This window comes from Canis aureus, chromosome 34, assembly GCF_053574225.1.
Source record: "Canis aureus isolate CA01 chromosome 34, VMU_Caureus_v.1.0, whole genome shotgun sequence".
Classification (NCBI taxonomy): Eukaryota; Metazoa; Chordata; class Mammalia; order Carnivora; family Canidae; genus Canis; species Canis aureus.
The window spans coordinates 8,698,124-8,712,797 of record NC_135644.1 but is presented as its reverse complement, the minus strand read 5'-3'; the positions used below and the strand labels follow the sequence as shown (position 1 = coordinate 8,712,797).

General features: G+C 44.7%; 1 protein-coding gene and 1 long non-coding RNA gene across 4 annotated transcripts in view; one reads left to right on the top strand and one right to left on the bottom strand.

Moving 5' to 3' along the window:
• LOC144304669 (uncharacterized) overlaps positions 1–14,674 on the top strand; it is an 82,915-nt gene that overhangs the window by 15,648 nt on the left and 52,593 nt on the right. The window lies entirely within an intron of this gene.
• Positions 808–14,674, bottom strand: part of TTN (titin) — a 274,020-nt gene continuing 260,153 nt past the window's right edge. Inside the window, exons 325-335 of the mRNA XM_077883161.1 lie at positions 14,250–14,555; positions 13,830–14,129; positions 12,592–13,167; positions 12,176–12,481; positions 11,209–11,802; positions 5,248–10,895; positions 4,760–4,916; positions 3,359–4,050; positions 3,102–3,255; positions 2,266–2,568; positions 808–2,133 (exon numbers count right to left, since the gene is read on the bottom strand). Coding sequence (XP_077739287.1) covers positions 1,835–2,133; positions 2,266–2,568; positions 3,102–3,255; positions 3,359–4,050; positions 4,760–4,916; positions 5,248–10,895; positions 11,209–11,802; positions 12,176–12,481; positions 12,592–13,167; positions 13,830–14,129; positions 14,250–14,555 — 9,335 coding nt within the window. The 3' untranslated portion in view covers positions 808–1,834. The remainder of the gene's footprint in view (positions 2,134–2,265; positions 2,569–3,101; positions 3,256–3,358; positions 4,051–4,759; positions 4,917–5,247; positions 10,896–11,208; positions 11,803–12,175; positions 12,482–12,591; positions 13,168–13,829; positions 14,130–14,249; positions 14,556–14,674) is intronic.

The following is a 14,674-nucleotide window of genomic DNA, read 5'->3' as shown; positions in this document are numbered from 1 at the left end:
GAACAGTTGCTGGCTAAGTTAATAAAGTCTCACAATTTTTGTTTTGAAGAATAAAAGTTGATAGTATAGTACATGTGCTTGGCTTTAGCCACTCATACTTATATTTAGGAAGTAATTCTACTTGTATTTATATTTCAGAGGTAATATGTTAGTCCAATAATCAATTTTATTGGATTACGATTAGGATTATCGAATGGAGTGGATAAATACAGATTTTTCTGTCACTAGATATTTTATTAAGCATAGAATAATTGTTTAAAAACACGGTAGGAGTGCACCGCTTAAAACATGTATTTTAGTTCTAGAACCTTTATTCTGTCTCAGTTTGGAGCTGCAGTAGGCAATGTGGCTTCAGTTGCTCAACTGATGAATTCCCCTGAAGTTGTCATTTTCTCTTCACTACGTTCCTTTAGGGATAGGGCCTATCTTATCTTGTTGATCTTTGCCTTGTTCCCAATGGTGTCTAACACAAAAAATTGTGAATTGTAGACGTTCAATATTTTTGATGGATTTAGTTGAATCAGTCCCCCTAAAAAATATTTTTCTTGATGGGTTTAAAAGATTTTAAGCTGTGATTTTGGGGGATTTTTGTTCACTTTTGAGAATAAATTTATCCATGAGAATCAAACCCGTGCTTTAAAAAAACTGTTGAATATAGTCAACACAATACAAATATGTGCTTTAAAGAATGTATTGATACGGGCCATTTTGAACTCGATTAACTTTACCTTATCTGTGATCATTTCCGTGATTTGTGAAGTCCTATTCCCCAACCCCAGAATGTCACAAAAAACAACCAACCACACGTTTTTGAGGTGCAGATAGCTTGCTTTATTTTGTTGTTACTATTTCTCAAGGAGGTCCAACAATTGTAACTAACAATTGAATTTATACCTGCATGAAAGGAACTATATCAAATTGACATTTTGGGCAGTTAGTAATGGTGTAGTTGTTTTAAATTTAACGACAGCTTTATTTTGTTGTTGTTCTTTATTTTTGTGCTGTGGCTCAATGCTTAGTTGCCCCAGTTTCTTAGGTTTAAATTTAGAGCTACCACACGAAGGCGTTGGCTGCACCCCAGAACCTCCAAGAGTTGACACTGCTCTGGCATAGGAATACTTGAATAGCCTGGTGAAATAAAGGGATGGCCAGGCGATGTTACTTTTCCAAGCTATTCCCGCACTCTCTATGGTCAGAGACAGTGTAGAATGAGCGAACAAAGTGTTGGCCGTTACACTCTGCTCTGGTAATATTTAAGTCATGATAATTTTGAATGTGACATCATCAGAGAAAATGTAAGACGTTAAAGTGTTGCTTACAGGAGGGTAAATGCAAACATCACCAATGCCTTACATTTCTGATTCAATAGGTTATCAGTGCACATGTCTGGTTATGTGCATGGCATCATCTCTTAGGTGGATAGGACATCTTCAATGGGGAATTTCTCAACCCATTGAGGCATACTTAGACATCAACATTATGTTGAGGCACAAAGATTGGTTAAGTGTTGAGCAGGGTATTCATTCCATAAGAAATTTTCTCCTACCAACAGTTTCAAAAGTTACATTGTAAAATGTCATAAAATAAATGGTACAAAACTTTATAACCGTTAATCCGGCTATATACAGTATGTACATGTCACTAGAAAATGTATAATATTCTTAGGTCAACAATTATGAAAGATTGAAATGCATAATTTTGAACTTTGACTCATTTAGGTTGATACACAACTACTTTTTTTTTTTTTAAATATTTACAGATCAGAAAGATTAGTCCATGTGAATCATTTATGAAAGGTTAAGAATGAGTATGGATATGAGGAGCACAGGCCCTCTTAAATGGATCTAATGTTTATGTTCACAGTGGCAGAGTCAGACCCAAATTCATTCCCTAAACTCAGGGTATAAAGTCCACCATCTTGTTTCTGTACGTCCATGATGATCAGAGTTGTCAGGTCATCTGTGTTTTCAATGTGGAATCTCCCGTGTTGTTCTTGGTTTTGAATTTTTCTTCCAGCACGGGACCATGTTATCTCCGGGGTAGGCTCCCCCGTAAAAGCACAGGCTACTGTTAGAACTTTGCCCTCATCGATGCTGATGTCAGAGGGAAGAGCTTCAATTTTAGGTGGAATTCCTTTATGGGACAACAACAGAAATGTTTTAGGATCACTGAAAACATGATTTGCTTTCTACTAAATTATGTGAACTAAAGACTATACCGTGCTACTAGACTTAATCTACCTCTACCGTAATTTTTATTGCTCACCTCTTATGCCTGCTTTAAGCATTCTACTAGTTGAGCTTTCCAGTTGTGTCCTACTAGATTTTCCCATAAAACTGCTGGAACTCATTTCTACAAAGGACTCTTGCATGGAGGACATGCTTTGGGCAGACATGCTTGCAAATTTCATTTCAGTCATGCTGCTAGCACTGCTGCTGCTGAAACTGCTGAAGGAGGCCTCCTGCTTAGAGGCAGACATTTGGACTGACTGAGACGAGAAGCTTCCTTGCAAGCTTGTGTCACCACTTGTCCTCAATACTACCTCTCTGGGAGGTTCTTCAACTAGAGCTGTGGAGCATAGCAGATACACAGTGAACAATAATGACATCTGGTTAATCGGTGACATCTGACATTGACTTGCAGAAATGGAAAACTTACACACACACACACACACACACACACACAAACACACACACACACATGAACATAACCCAAACAATTTGCTGTGAAAGCATAAGCAAATACATACATTTGTCAAGAGCTAGCTCAATGTCTCCAAGAAACGAATCTTTATATTTCTATCATTACATGACATGCAGGTGCTAGAATGACTAGGAGAAAAATGATTAGTCATATAGAAAATCACATAGATATTGTGCATTCTGAAAATAAATGCAACAGGGCACTTGGTGGCTTGGCTTTGAAAGTTATTTTATCCACATATCTGTTTAGCTGCGAAGAAACTTTGGCCATAAAGATGAAATCACATGGGAGGCTCCTCAGAGTTGGCCGTGCTCAGAAGACAAATGCCAAAAAAAAAAAAAAAAAAAAAAAATGTAAAGGCCTTAAACAAGTGAGGAAAATGGGGAAGATATACTTACGAAGGACTGTTAAGGAAGCAGTAGCTGAACACTGGCCACGGAAATTTTTGGCCTTCACTGTGTACTTCCCACTGTCGCTTACTGATGCATTTCGGATTTCGAGAGAATAGACATTTCTGGAGCGACTTACACTGATATTTGAAGAAACAGAAATCTAAAATGAAAGAGGGGGGGGAAAGAAGTGTTTCTTTGAGCTCTTCAGGAATAGATGTGGCATTTTCAATTTTCTTCGGTGATATATTCATAATTAAACTTACCGGCGAGTTGTTTTTAAACCATTCGATTTCCGGGGATGGCTCACCACTGATTTCACAAGAAAAGACAGCATTTTGCCCTTCGTTAATATTTTGAGATCTGGGCTGTGAGATGAAGGCTGGAGCATTGGAGAGTTCTTTGCTCAGGTTCAGATCGTACTGACATTTGATGATCCCTTGGCTGGTTTTGCCTATGCAGGTGAGGATCCCTTCATCTTTGTGACCCGCCTGCTTGATGGTTAGGGTCTGATCGCTGCCCGAGACACCGTATCTGTACTCCTCAGAGTTAGTGAGCTCCACGCCATTCAGAACCCATTTCACATCAGTGGCACCAGCAATGTTGGCTTTTAAGGTCACTTTCTGACCATCGGTTATGCTCATCTGAGTAGAAGATGCTTTAATCTCGGCATGCCTTTGTATTTCTTCCGACGCCTGTGATGTTTTAGTGATTTCCTCATGGACGATAGATTTTTCCAGAGAGATTGCTTCTGATTTCTTGACTTTTTCAGAAATCTGAACCTTTGAAGCTTCCTCCTTGAGGGCTAACTTTTCTTGAGATTTCACCTCTGAGATTTTCATTTCTTCAGAAATTAGGGCTTTTTGGGAAATTTCCTCTTGGACAGTGGCCTTCTTTTGTGACACAATTTCAGAGGTCTTTTGTGTAGATATTTTCTGTGCCTCAGTGTCTTTTACAGCTAAAAAAAAAAAAAAACCTCTGTAAGGCAAACTTAACTGGAAAGAGGCCCCACCCTCTACTCTTTTGTAGATTCTGCAAGTAAGACCCAAAGAATGTTGCCTTTTGTATGCAGTGCAGGTACTGTTTAATTCTTTCTCAGTCCTAGTCTTGGAAAGTTGTCATGTATGACTTTTGAGATCAGTATAATGATTCTTTAAATTAAAGATGATTCTTGGGACTTGGAAAAAAAAGTCTTGAAAAGAATAGTCAAAATATTTAGGATCTGTGTGGATTTAGGAAATCTTGAATAATAAAAAAAATTACGTTTTAGAAGTCTGAACGAAAGCAACCTAATTTTAATTGGTAAAGTAATATAGCTCTTTTACTAACTGTACTGCTTGGGAAAATGAGCAAGAGTGAAGGTTTCTGGAAGCACTACCATTTTGTATGTTAAACTGACTTCGTTCCTAAATATTCCTGGGAGCAGGGGCTGCCTTTTGGAATCTTATATACCACCGTGTATAATTGGGCACTTGATAAATTCTTTTTCTGCTAATATTACGCTTCCTTTAGCTGTGTGTATTTCTACATTTGTGTATAAATGGCATTTTGGAATTTGGAAGAGTTTTACTTTGTGTGTCTGTGAGTGTGTGTAAGGGAGAATGTTTAGAAAAGTTTCCTTAATATCATGTTCTGAAAAATACAGGTAAGAACAAAAGCCAACCTACCTTTTATAGTTAATTTGCAGCTAGAGGACACAGATCCAGCTGAATTTGTCACTGTGCATGTATAAAGCCCGCTGTCGGAAGTATCAGTCTTCAGAACTTCTAAGAGGAAAACTCCTTTGTCTTCAGAGAGTTTATATTTACTTCCTTGTGTAACAGCCTATAGAATGCAAGTGATTTAGAATTTTATTTTTTAAAGATTTTATTTATTTATTCATGAGAGATACACAGAGAGAGAGAGAGAGAGGCAGAGACCCAGGCAGAGGGAGAAGCAGGCTCCATGCAGGGAGCCCGACGTGGGACTGGATCCCGGGTCTCCAGGATCACACCCTGGGCTGTAGGCAGCGCTAAACTGCTGAGCCACCAGGGCTGCCCTGATGTAGAATTTTAAAAGTAGGTTGAGTTTAAACATTTTTGGGGAGATGAAGGGGAGGAGGGAAGATGTTAGCTTTTTAGGAGACAAAATTGAGAGACCTTTAAGAACTGGCTACCTTTCCATCCTTGGTCCAGGTGACGGTCGGCCGGGGTTCTCCGGTAGCTTTAACTGCAAATTTAGCGACACCGTCTGAAGAAGCGGTTGTATCCTGCAGCCCAGTGACAATGACTGGTTTTGAGGAAACTGGTTCAGGAGCTTTAGGTTCTATTTTCTTGGTTTCTGTTGACTCAGCGGTCTTCTGAGCCGCTTTCTTAGTTTCGGATATCCTTGACACCTGCTCATGGACACTCTTAAAGGCTTGTCCCATAAACTGGAAGCTCGTTTTAGAAGTGCCACCTTCACTCGCTATCTCACAAATGTATTCTCCACTGTCAGATTCCGTGAGGTTATGGATTTTGAGTTCATAGATACCATCTGCTGAGTAATGAAACTGGAAATGCCCATTTTCCTTCAGTTTCTTGCCATCTTTATACCAGGTGACCTCCTTTGCGCATAATACGCTACTCTCCACCGCACAGGTCAACTTTGCCACGTCTTTGGAAGCTTCCGCCTTCAGCGACTGAGTTATCTTGGGTGGGACGGAGACTGGTAGCTGCTGAACTTTCTCTGTTGGTGTGGGTTTTGTCTCGGGGGGGGATACGGCTTTTGGGTGAGAAGTGGCTGGTTCCGGGGATTTCACCCGTTTTGGAGACTTCACGGCTTCTGGAGATTTCACTCGAGGCTCTGGGGATTTGACTCTCGGTGGTGATGTCACGGCCTTTTCGGTTACCCTGGCCTTTTGAATAGTCAGAGTGAACTGCGCTTCTTGCCTCCCTTCGCTGTTTTCGACCACCACGCTGTAGTTGCCCTCATCGGAGGCCTGGACTGAAGAGATCTCAAAGGTGGATTTGTACTTGGCCGTGGTCACTTGGTGGCGGGCGGAGGTACTCACCACTTGTCCTCCTCGCAGCCAGGTCACGGTGGGGACCGGCTCGCCATCCGTGTCGCAAGAGAACCTTGCGGACTCGCCTTCGTACACGGTTATGGACCTTGGCTTCGTTAGAATCCTTGCTGCCAGCGTCGTCTTGATCTTCCTGTGTGTGGACTTTTCCTCCAGCGCCATCTGTTCCACGGCAGCGCTCCTCGTTTCTGCAGATGCGTGGTGCTCGTAGGCTGAGATGCTTTCCCTTGTCTCCGTCACCTGCGACTTCATCTCCCTGACGGCGGAAGAAGCTTCCATCTCAGCCGTTCTCTTAAACGACGAAACAGCATATTCCTCTGTTCTCGTCAGCTCGGGGAAGACCGAGGGGGGCACCTGCTCGTCTCTGCGCCGGGAGGCGTAGGTAGTGTAATCCCCGCCCGTTACGTCCAAGGTCGCGTAGTCCGAGGCCTCACCTTTGTAGTTGGTGCACACAGCGCGGTAGGTGCCACTGTCCTCAGCCTGACAGTCCAGAATCTCGAGGGTCAGCACCCCGCTCATGTTGGTGTAACGAATCTTACTGCTTTCTTGGAGTTCGACGCCGTTGTGGTACCACTTCACCTCGGCAGTTGGCTTGGACTGGACGTTCAAGATAAAATGTGTATTTTGGCCAACGGGCACCCTGTGGGAGCGCATTCGCAGCGTGACCCGGGGGGCATGGTCCAGCGTAAAAGGCTGCTGACTCAAAACTTCGTACATCCTTTCCGACGTCTTCTGAGTTTTCAGAGCAGCTTTCATGGACTCGTACCTGGAAAAGATATCAAATCTTGCAGACCTCTCAAATCTGGAGAGTGACCTCTCGCTGGACACGGGGCTGGGGGACCGTGGGCGAGTTCTCTCTGGAGTAGGGGACCTCCTTTCGGTGTCCTCTTCGTATTCGTCCTCTGGAGGGATCCGACGGGGCCGGATCAGCTCGGACACCGGCCTCATTAGCTCAATGTAGGTGGGCGACAGGGACCGCCGCCGCCTCAGGAGCCTGGACACGGAGGAGGACTCGGACTCGGATGCTCTCTGGGCGTGCACGGAGGCCTCTCGCTGAGCGTGCTTGGAGATCTCGTACTCTTCCTCGATTTCGGTTATTTCTGTCACCTCTCTCTGTCGCCTCGATTTCCTTCTAGACTTGTCCTCCCTTGACATGTGGTCCAGCTGGCTTTTGTACTCGGAGAGCCGCTGGCTGGTGGCGACCGGGCGCAGCAGCTCCTCGTCCTCCCTGTCGGCCAGCATCCTCTGCCGCTGCCCGGGCGGCCTGTGCGAGGCCCGCGCGTGGCGCTCCCGCAGGGCCGCGTAGCTCGTGCTCGTGTCCGCCCGGGTGGGGACGTGGTAGGTGGAGGAGCTGAAGTCTCGCCGCGTCTCCTCCACGCTGACGGGAGCTCGCAGACTCGAGAGCTCGAAGCGCGGGGGGCTCCGGCTCGGCGGGGACGCGGAGAAGCCCAGCTCGAGCTCCTCTTCCAGCCGCAGCCTCTCTTCCTCTGTCCTCTTCATGGCCAGGTAGTCGTCAATGGGGAGGAGCAGTTCTTCATCCGACATGTCGCCGAGAGAGCGTCTCCTGGGTCTGTAATAGAAGTGGTAGTCGTAGTCGTAGTCGGGGGAGGGGGTGCGGCGGCGGGCCGGCCTCACCATTTCCAGGTCGTCCTGGGACAGCTTGGGGAGACGCCATCGGGGCCGGTACTGATCCGTGATGCGGGGAAGGGGCATCACGTAGAACTGCTCCCATCTCGACAGGCGGATGCGCTTGGGCCTCTTCTGGACGATCCTGTCGATCTTCCCGGGCATTTCAAATTGGTCGCGTATCTTTTTGTACCATTTCATGTCGGACATAGGCACGAACTGCTTGATGCGCTGGTCCTCTTCCACGCTGCTCTGCTTGTACCTGCGCGGCTCGGGGACCTCGTAGGGCATCCGGAGCCTCCTCTCTTCCTTCTTCTCTTCGGTCTCCAGGCGGAACTCCCCCTTCACGGTCTTGGTGCTCACAGCCGGCTTGTAGAGGACGGCGGCTTCCCTCAGGGCCTCTTGGGCCACCTGGGTCAGGGACACCGTCTCGGTGCCAGACAGGATTTCGGCCATTCTCAGCGTCTTGTCAATTTGCCTCTGCACGTGGCGCTCACGCTCCTCCTGACTCTTGAATTCCTGTTTGACGTACCGCAGGCGTTCCACCTGGAGGTGAGCCTGGCAGCTGGTGGATCCAGCTGTGTTCGTGGCTGTGACCCTGTAGTAGCCTGTGTCTTCAGGCAGAGTGTCCCTGATGTGCAGGGCGTAATAATCCAGGCCCTCGTGGATAATTTCGATGTTCGGCCCGAGGGACAGTGGCTGGCCGTCTTTCTCCCATTTTAATGTTGGTGGGGGGATGCCAGACACTCTGATCTCAAAGCAGACGCTTTGGCCTTCCTGGCATTCTGCGTTCGCCAGCAGCCGTTTGAACATGGGTCTTAGGGTCGTGTCTGTTGGCGGTGGGTGTGGGGTTACGGTCAGTTTCGCTTTACAGCTGTCCTCGCCGTACTTGTTCCTGGCCACGACGGTGTACTCGGCGTCATCATCTATAGTTACGTTGCTGATTGTCAACTGGTAAAGACCCTTGTCAGACTCGAATGTGTACTTCCCGTCGTCGTCGCCTGGTTTGATTTTCTGACCTGATTTGTACCATGTTACACGAGGCTCCGGGTGGACAGTTATAGTTACTCCAAACCGGACATTTTCACCCACGTAAGCCGTCTTGTTATAGAGAGGCAAGGTAAATTCTGGTGGCCTTTCCAGGAGTCTCATCGTATCAGTTCTGCGCTTGATTTTCTTCATGGTTCTCCGGCAGTAATAGTCATAAGTTTCTCTCACGCCCTTAACAAATAGCTCTGCGTAAGAACTATCTTCACCGTAGTCATTGACCACTTTGCATCTGTAGGTGCCATCATCGAATCTGGTAATGTCTTTGACGTACATGGTGGCTACTCCATCTTGATAGGTGATTTCATATTTCTCACTGTTCTCCAGCTGTCTGACTCCAAAGTACCAGGTCACTTGGGTAGACTGATCATAATTCTCAATTTTGCATACATATTTGGCATATCCTCCTTCTTCGCCAACCGCGTGCATTATCTGCCCAGAAACTGGGCCAATTTCAATGGATGCTACCTTAACTTTAGCAACACTGACACCCTTCTGAGATCGAATTGCACCACCACAAGAGATTCGGGCCGCTGACACAACCATATTGAGGTCTTTCTTGATCAGGGTGTGGTAGTAACGCCGGTGTTTTAATGTTCTGATAACTTTAGTGCTGACTCTTTCTATCTTCTGCTTCAGCCATGGATGCTGGAGTGCCTCAGATGCTGTCATGCGAGATTTTCTCTCTTTCACTAACAGCCGGTCAACAAAATCCATGGCTTCGAGGCTAATCTCTTTGAATGCTTCTTCATCGAAAGTATATTCGGCGTTCATGATGTTCTCAATCATCTGCTGGTTAGTTTCAGCCAGGAATGGATTGATACCGCTTAACAGCACGTACACTAGTGTTCCAAGGGACCACATGTCTGTGGCGGTGCTGACAACGTCATGCTGGTGGACCTCAGGTGCATAGTACTCAGGGGCAGTGAACAGAAGCCTAAAGTTGTCCCCTGGCTTCAGCTGACGAGCTTGACCAAATTCTATGATTTTAATGATGGAGCTCCTTCTTGTTTGGTAAATGATATTTTCTGGTCTAATGTCAAAATGTCCAATATTATGACTATGTAAGAACTCAAGTGCTTCGCAGACCTGGCGAACGTAACTGACGATTTCTCTTTCGTTAAGTTCAAAAGCACTTGTGTTAATGCGCTCAAATATGTCGAGTCCTGATATGAACTCAAAGATCATGACTAACTCTTCCATGCTCTCAAATGATTCATGGAGGTATAAGATGTTTCTGTGCCTAGCAATGTTTAGAATGGAGATTTCTTTCTTTACCAAAACCTGATCAGTCCCCTTGACTTTAACAAATTTGGCCATGTAAGTCTTCTTTGAGGATGTTTCAACGCAGCGGTGGACAATTCCAAACTGACCGCGCCCAAGATCCTCAGCAATCATATATTTCTCGTAGAGTTCCTTAGTCGAGGAGTGAGAGGCTTTAGTCATGGAAACTTCCCTGGTTTCATCTACCTCTTCGTCGTAGTTCATGGCTCTGGTCTTGTCTTCTTTGGTTATGGTTGGTTCTGAAGGCTCCGAAGGCTTGCTCAGGCCAAATTTATTTTCGGCTATTACACGGAACTGGTAGCTTGTTTTTCCAAATAAGTTGATCACAGTGTAACGTGTTTCTCGGGCCTGTCCTACACGAAGCCATCTCTCTGCAGTAGTTGCACATTTTTCAATGATGTAGTTGGTGATTTTGCTGCCACCATCAGAAGCTGGCTCCGTCCATGTCAAGTTGACAGAATCTCGTGAAACGTCGCTAACTTTGACTCCTCTGGGTGGGTCAGGAACATCTGCCACATCTAGTTCGACGGTCTTCTGATCAATTCCAAATCTGTTCTTAGCACAGACCACATAGAAACCAGCATCTTTTCTCTCTACTCCATTGGGGAAAACAAGTGATGTGAAGGATCTTGTGACAATAACTTGGTAGTGGCCATTATTGTCGATAAGATCTTGTCCTTTCTGCCAGGTGATCACAGGATCTGGTTTGCCACTGAAAGGGATCTTGATGCTGACCACCTCACCTCGGAGAGCATGAACTGCTCCCATGCCTTCGAGAGTTTTAGGCAAGTGTATCTTAGCCGGAACTGTATCAGAATAAAAGAAGAAAGAATATAATTTAGTGAACTATTTAAGCGCAACAACTCCCCCCAACCCTAATTAACAATATGTCACCTAGCACCAAACTGATTTTTTTTTTAAATTTATTTATGATAGTCACCACAGAGAGAGAGAGAGAGAGAGAGAGAGGCAGAGGGAGAAGCAGGCTCCATGCACGGGAGCCCGACATGGGATTCGATCCCGCATCTCTCGGATCGCGCCCTGGGGCAAAGGCAGGCGCCAAACCGCTGCGCCACCCAGAGATCCCCAAACTGATTTTTATAGATTTGAGATATTTACCTTCTACTTCCAGGGAAGCAGTGCCAGACACAGATCCCCCTTGGTTGGTAGCTCTGACTTGGTAAACTGTGGCATCATCATCTGTGACACTTGCGATGATGAGCTGGTGGTAGCCACCCTTAAACTCTTGAATCCGGTACTTTAAGCCATCTGCAATGATTTCTTTGCCTTGTCTGTACCATTTCACAATGGGTTTCGGATGACCAGTCACTTTGCAGACCAAAGTAGCATTGCTCTGATATCTGACATTTAGATTTCTCAGTTCCTCTTTAAAGTGTGGTGCCTGAATTGGGACATCAGATTTGGGAGTGGCAGGTTCTGATATTTCACTCCATTCACTTTCCCCACCCAGATTTTCACATTTCACACGGAACTCATATTCGAGACCTTCAATAAGGTTTTGCACTGAAAAGACAGTTTCTCGAATTTCTTCTGTTGTCACAGCAATCCATTTATTCTGCTTCTTCTCACGTTTCTCAAGGTAGTAATTTCTAATCTTTGCACCTCCATCACTGGCAGGTGGCTTCCAAGCCACGACACAGGAATCTTTTGTGAGTGCAGTGATAGTTGGTTTGCCAGGAGCACCTGGCTTTTCTGTTTCAAAGAAACAACAAAAAAAAGATTTGAGTCATGAGGTAAAACAAGCAGCATTATTAAGAGTTTATTAGTTTTTAAAACCTAAATCTTACAAACCCAAAGTTCTAAGAATAGCTGTTTCAGAAAAATGAAATGGATCTCTTTATGCTAAGAAACTTACCAAAACACAAAGTTGTTTTTTGAAGAATGGGGTTTATAGTTGTAGATGTGCAAAAAATTCAATTTAAGTGATATCAAAGGCACTTGTGCTTTATCTGAATCTTTGGCTATTCCCTTTCAAAAGTTATTTCTGTTAGTAGGAGTTTTATGTAAGGATAGAATTTTGCATATGGAGATCATAGAGGTTGTTTGTTCAAGAGGTTGTACTCACCAAATGGGCTTTTAATGATCACAACTGAGGCAACCTCTAGAGGTTCACTGATGCCAAAAGTGTTCTGAGCTGAAACCCGGAAGTAATAGCCAGCATTTTCTGTGAGGTTTACAATTCTGCAGGTTGTCACTGAGATGGCTGAAGACACCAATTGCCATTCAGCCCCTTCCTTGGCCTCACATTTCTCCACCACATAGTTGGTGATCCAGGAGCCTCCATCGTCTGCAGGCGGTTTCCAGCTGATCACCACAGAGTTCTTCAATAGAGCTTCTATCACAAGTGGCCCAGTAGGTTTGTCTGGTTTATCTGTTGGGAGAAAATACAATTGTAGGGTTTTCTGGTAGTAGGTCTCCCAAGATCTATTTTTTTTCTTGAAAAATTAAAAAACAATCCCACTAAAAGCTAAAATAAAATACCTTGTATTTCCACATCAAGGATGGAATCAACTGTTCCAAAAATATTGCTGAGCTGAACTTTGTATTTTCCAGCATGAGTCTTACGTTGGACATTCTTCATGACAAGATGAGTATAGTGCTCAGTGTTTTCAATAGTAATGTTTTCTGAGTTTTGCAAAAGTTTCTGGCCATAGAACCAAGTGATAGAAGGTACTGGACGACCAATGTACATAACGTGAAGTCGAAGTGTCGAACCCACGGCACCATAATATTTTTCTTTCAGTGGGTAACCAGGGTGGAATTGTGGTGTTGCTTGCAGGAGAAGCTTACTACTAGTTTCTACTTCTCCAACCTCATTAGTAGCTATGCAGGTATAAACACCTTCATCTTCTTGTTCCTCTGTCATTACTGTTAGCGTATGTGTGCGTCCGTCTGAAGACATTTTATACTTCCGGCTTTGTACCAGCTCCTTGCCAAATCGGTACCATTTAATGTCAGGCAGGGGCCTTCCAACAATCTGGCATGACAACTGAGCAGCTTCGCCCAACTTGGTGGTCACATCCTTCATTTCTTTGCGCACTCCTGGCGCCTCTCCAGCTGAATGATATGAAAGATATTAATGCGTTATTATTACCACAGAATCTGTAATCCTCTGTCCTTGCCTATCAGGAATGAATCTCTCCTTTTGACTAACATTTTATTAGATACCATGATTTACACATGAGTTTAGTTCTTAAAAATGCTCTAGTGCTTTTCCTGGGGTCTTGTGGAAAATAGGAATTCCATGAGCGTATCATCACATTATTATGTAGTAGAGTGACATTCTCTTTATAACTGGGAGACATCAACAATGTATAGGGGCTTGGGGAAACATGAATCCTCTCTATAAATCTGTAGTATCTTTGTCTTACTTAGGTTCCCCTAAGTGCAGTACATTTGTTGACCCTCAAGTCTTATTAGGAAGCAAAAGAAACAAAACCAAAAACCTAACCATTGCATTTGAAGGAGAAATTGCTCAAGAATGTGCTCAGGTCACTGCACCTAAATCTACTGAGGTTACGTGCTTGGAATGACTTCCTCTAGAGCGTAGCAGCTATTTGTGTGTGTGTGTGTGTGTGTATGCCAAAGTGAGTGATTCTTCCCAAACCCTTGCTCTGCAATAAGGTTTTCTGGACATCTACTTAATATAGAAGAAGAATTAGCCATAACTTAGTTGCTTAAGTTTGTGGGTCATAAGCAGAGAACTAATAGCTACTTACATGTTAGTTTAGTCCTTATAGACATAGCAGTTCTTCGAGGTCTGCTAAGCCCAGTCTCATTCTCAGCAAAAACCCTGAATTCATATTCAGTGGATTCCAGCAAACCCCCTATTGTGAATTGCCTGTCCTTGATGCGGTCCTTATTGCTCTTCTTCCAGGCGCTGTCTCCAGACTGCCTGTATTCAACCCAGTATCCAAGGATTTCTTTGCCACCATCACATTCAGGTTTCTCCCATTGTAGAGTGACACTGTCTTTGGATATTGAAAGAATCTCAAGTTCCCCAGGTTGGCTTGGCTTATCTGAAATATTTTAAAACAATTGAAAAGGGAATCAGCTTTCCTGCTGAAGTAAAAGGAAAACAAAAAAACAAAGATGGCTTGCCTCTTTGGTTTGAACCCCTTTAGAAACTCTCTCCTTACCAAATGGATCTTTGCAAACAACCGGTTCAGAAGCCGGGCTGGTCTCACTTAGCCCAACATCATTCTGTGCGATGATGCGGAACTGATACTCAGCATCAGGGACAAGCCCCGTGACAGTGTACATTGTGGTCGTTATCTGAGTCTTGTTGTGTCTGACCCACTTGTCAGTTGATGTCTCCTTGCGTTCAATGTAGTAGCCTGTGACCCGAGAACCACCATCGTCTTTGGGCCGGGACCAAGACAGGCTGACAGAACTCTTGGTCACATCGAGTACCTCTGGAGGATTGCTTGGAGGCTCTGGAGGATCTGTGGGTATAAAGTAGAAAACACGTGTTAAGAGTACGGTCCCGTAGCTTGTAAGCTGATGACTTTCACTGCAAAATGAAAGCGTACTGAAAGAGTTTTTGCAGCGTTGTAGTTGGAAG